The sequence below is a fragment of the Alligator sinensis genome, unplaced genomic scaffold (assembly GCF_000455745.1).
Source record: "Alligator sinensis unplaced genomic scaffold, ASM45574v1 scaffold853_1, whole genome shotgun sequence".
NCBI classification, from domain to species: domain Eukaryota; kingdom Metazoa; phylum Chordata; order Crocodylia; family Alligatoridae; genus Alligator; species Alligator sinensis.
Genome location: NW_005842005.1, coordinates 1,022,768 through 1,027,348, shown reverse-complemented (window position 1 = coordinate 1,027,348; position 4,581 = coordinate 1,022,768). Strand labels below are relative to the sequence as shown.

Here is a 4,581-nt window from a genome sequence, read left to right as displayed (position 1 = left end):
AGGCAGCCTGGGAGGATGTGCAGCTGTCAGCTCAGCTCTATTTCCAGTGGTGGGAGGTGCTCTCTTAGGGGCTAGGGGATTGGAAGGAGCCAGACAAACTTGAAGGATATTTATAAAGTACCTCTAAAGCAGTAAATTAGACTTAAAAGGAAGCATCTTTGTCATTAGAAATGAGCTTGCTAATTGCAACCTATACAAAAGGCAAATTCAAACAGCAAGTTTTCAGAAGTGTCTGGTTGCTGCCACTGAAGGAGTGATTTTGTTTTTTATTGTAAGCTGCCCTGAGGCTTTTTTGGGAGGGGCAGCACATAGATCTAATAATTAAAAACATTTGTAAACACGCAAAGTGTACTTCATAGTTACACCCTATGGCAAATCTGCTTACTTGCTTCCCTCTCCCTTTCTTTGTTTTAATTACTAATTGATAGGGTCCACATCCCATCTGTGGTGAGAGAGTGTGTGAAGGAGAGGGAGAAACATAACTCCCAGAGAAGGGAGTACAGAGCAGAGACAAGAACTGGAATGGAGACTCCCTGATCTGGAGAGACACGTGCACCTGGTGAGGGCTAGAGCTGGAGACAGACTGACTTGGGGATATTCACAGAGCCTGAACATGGCTGGGATATTTGAGGTGACTGAGAAGAATTGTCTGGGGAAGAAAAGAGAAAGTGTGTTGGTGGCAAGGAAATGAATTAGAGCATCTCTTTACTATGGTGGCCCCAAGGCTTCATTTTGTCTCCCTTGAGGTAAGTGGGTTACCCGATAGTAGTAGCTCCTGGGAAGCCTCCTCAGTACAGAGCCAGGGACTACAGTTGCCAAGGACTCACTTGAGCCAAAAAGGAGTACAGTCAGATTCACAGCACAGTGTGATGATGATCCTTCTTATCCATTTTAAACTCAACATACATGGTCTCAGGAGTGTGCCAAGAAGGACTACATTTCAGGACTGTTCAATTTGCATTAAATTTGATTGGATAAATGGGCTTACGTAATAAGACTGTCCCTGGAACAAGTAAGGGGCTTTAACACCCTGGGAGGTCAGAAGTGCCTGGAGAGGGGACTACGTGTAAACAGCTGGCCAGAGACATCCATTGTATATTCAGCATGTCACTGTTGAAACCTGGCCATTCCTCCATATCACACCGTTCATACCAAGACAAAATATTCTTTTGATTTTAAATTCAATGGGGGATTGTCTAAATAAGGAGTTTAGATGGAATCTGAATCATGAAATGTAATGCATCATTATACCAGTATTATAGTTCAGAAATTGCACCCTCTGCTAGTCCTAGAGCAAACAGTGCAAGCTCAAAGTAGCACTAAATATTACATTTGCACTCTCTTGATCCCAGGACTATCAGGTCAGCACTGCAGCATAAGTTAGAGCAGCCTTTAGGGGAGTTATCAGGGCTCCAGGGGAGCTGATACCACAGCTCAGAGTAGTAAAGCCTTTTTGCTCCAGCTGTGCCTCATGCTTCTGATGGAGTCTGTATATTGTCCGTCAGCCCGTGGAGCATCTCATTTGTATTCATGTAGAGAATCTCCTTCAGGGCCAGTGTGTACATTCACAAATAATGCAATGCAAAGTGGCTTCATCTCTAAAAGGATCTGCCCAGATGTTTTTAAATGTTCTCCGATGGACTCTTCACTGGCCATTCGAACCAGTTTCTTAAAAATGAACAGCAACATTTTAAAGAGATGTGTAAGAATATACAGGAAATGATACTGGTATCTCCTGCCTTAGTCTCAGTAAAGCTTCAATATACCTGCAATTAGCATTGGTGTTTTCATACTAGCAATCATACTGTCTACTAGCTAAGTACTGAAATAGTCCCGTAGATTAGCATGCTCAATACTAGACTTCATAGTGGATTCTTTTTCTTGTGCCTACCAGATTCCAGGAACTCTTCAAGTAGTCTCCTGTGATAACAGCAAAGCCTCAGTGTGGGTGGGTCTTGCTGCCTGGAGATGTTACTTTCTCCTTGCCTGTAGCTCATTCTAAAGCCAGAAGACCTTATATGAAAGGATGCTTTCTTCTGATTTCCAAGCAGGTGTAGGGATACACTCATGTCAAAGCATGGAAATACTAGGGCTTATATCCACAACTCAGAAGTATTTATTTTTTCAAAAAAATTTCTCACATTTCCCCCCGTGTCTACCTTCGTTAAAGGAAAGAACCATTTTCGGAAACAGCTTTTTAAGGTCTTCAATTAGATTGGAAGGTCTGTAGGGTAGGGACCACCTTTTTGTTATATATCTCTACAGCACTCAACAGAACAGGGCTTAATCCCCTGACTGAAAGCCCTATGCACTAGTGCAATCTAACAATAATAAGAAATATCCCTATCACCTCTGGGTTTTTAGTGCAACACTCCTTTTACTTTAGTGTCAAATTTAATGTTATGAATATTGGTCCCTTTAAGTGTGTATATTTTTTAAGTTATACAACGTGCCAAAAGGCTTCCAGAAGTACATTCTAAACCAAACGTTACCATATTAAATAGAGATATTACGAATCAGTCCTGAGCAGAATATTCCTCGTCACCGTGTTGTAGAGATGCATCACTCCTGGAATGATTCTGTTGGTGAGGTTTATTATACTCATGTTCCTGCTAAGGTTGTGTTATTTGAAGGTAATTGCTGGAGTCAGTTTCTTTAATGGGATGTATTAACAGTATCAGTTGTGCTCAGAGCTTGAGACAGATGCTCTTTTGTGTAGCATGGTATACATTTGAATAAAAAACATATTTTTACAGTGAGTTTTCATAAAGGTATTTATTTACAGTTCCCCACCAAAATAAATGTAACAACACAAATATATTCGTCTTTTATATCTAAATCTTTATTAGAACAGACCCCAAGAGCTGTAAAACAATAAGTAACAACAAAGTTCATTAAATAGTAAACATTTTAGTTATCAAAGATATTTAAACAATACGTTACTAATATTTCTGCACAGCAGAAGCAAACATATTTTAGAGCTCAGACTGTCATGTGCTCATGTTAATTTGGTTTTGCATGAAAATAATAGTCTCCAAAATTAAATTAAATCAAATTAAGGACATAAATGTAATAATAAGTGAAATTGACAGGAACTTATATTTTTATTTGTCAAATTTTGAGTTGTCTTTTTGTGATTTAACAAATAACTATTTGGGACAAATACTTGTGGACCCTTTCTGTAACATAAAGTAACAGAGTGAATTAGTTTTTATATTAGTAGCACTAGTAGTATTACTTAAAGATGAAGAAGCAGTTATATTCCTAGTTTCATCATAGTGCAGTACAAATTACCAATATATTACAAGGAAACTGATCATCTGTATCAAAAGTTAGAAAATTAAAGGTCATTTATAAAACACTTCCAGAAGAGTAAATAATCTGTCTTAAAATGAAGGATCTACTTTACATTTATGAACATACAAATATATATTACACTAGTGTAATATATACCTATTGGATTCCCTTTTCATTCTTCTATTTTAAATCACAAGAGCCCAAATTCTACTCTCCTTTCCACCTGTACAAGGAGAGTTATCTTTGTAGCTGAAGACAGAATAGGGCTCCCATTAAAGAGTTCAGTATGTCAAAAATTAGATTTATAAAAAGTGTACTACAGGAACCAAACATTCTTACATGATTTTCTTGTAACAGAACCACTGTCTTATGCTTTCTCTTGAAGCATAGGGCGCACTTTCAATAATCTGATGACAGCAACCAGAGACATGTGCATGATGCAGTAATTAGTAAAAATGTCAAATTTATTTTAATTGCAGCTTATTTTGTACCAATTCATTTCAAGTAAACTGAAAGAGTCTTGTACTTCCTATTGAGCAATTTCTGTGTTGTGGTTGAAAAGATGCATGTAAACTTCAAAATATGAACTGGGTAATAATAATAGCCAGTAAGGCACTTTGTCATAGAGGACACAGTAGTACAGGCTGGGTGACTGGAAACTGTTTAAAGAGAGACTTCTACACTACAACAGCAATACAATCTGTCATACCACATTTTTCTGTAACCATTGACTTTAGTAGCATGTTGAAAGTGAGTCTCTTTCTTGACTGAACATTGTGGCAGCTGAAATCTTTTTACTGTTTTATAGTAAAATATATAACAGTAAAACATTTCAAAACTTTTAATGCTAATAATTAAAACTCTAATCAGCTTCTTCAAAACACCCATACTGCTAGAATCAAAAGCTAAATACAACTCAGATAAGAAAAGAAAAAATCTCAGTATAAAAATGTTCCCATCTTGTTTGTTTCTTTGTTTTGTTTAACAATTCCGCTATAAATGCTGATGGCTTCACATATAAACTTTGGTATAAAACATGCAAATAAAAACCAACAATGAATATCTTGCCGGGGAAAGAATGACTCAAACCAGGACTAAATCAAACATGATTGTATGGTTATGGCAGTGGGTATATTTTACTGTCTCTTGGTTTCTACATTCTGCTTGTTCAAAATCTTCAAGAGGGATTTATTCATGTAATAGCGTCTTTCTGGAGAGCCATCATGTCTTTCTAAATCTTCCACTAGGAGGAAGAACGGCACAGAGTAAATGATCAAATCAGTA

General features: G+C 37.3%; 1 protein-coding gene across 1 annotated transcript in view; it reads right to left on the bottom strand.

The window, feature by feature from the left end:
* Positions 1-2,792: 2,792 nt before the first annotated feature.
* The window catches only part of SLC44A5 (solute carrier family 44 member 5), a 191,274-nt gene continuing 189,485 nt past the window's right edge, over positions 2,793-4,581 (bottom strand). Inside the window, exon 22 of the mRNA XM_014519050.2 lies at positions 2,793-4,540. Coding sequence (XP_014374536.1) covers positions 4,434-4,540 — 107 coding nt within the window. The 3' untranslated portion in view covers positions 2,793-4,433. The remainder of the gene's footprint in view (positions 4,541-4,581) is intronic.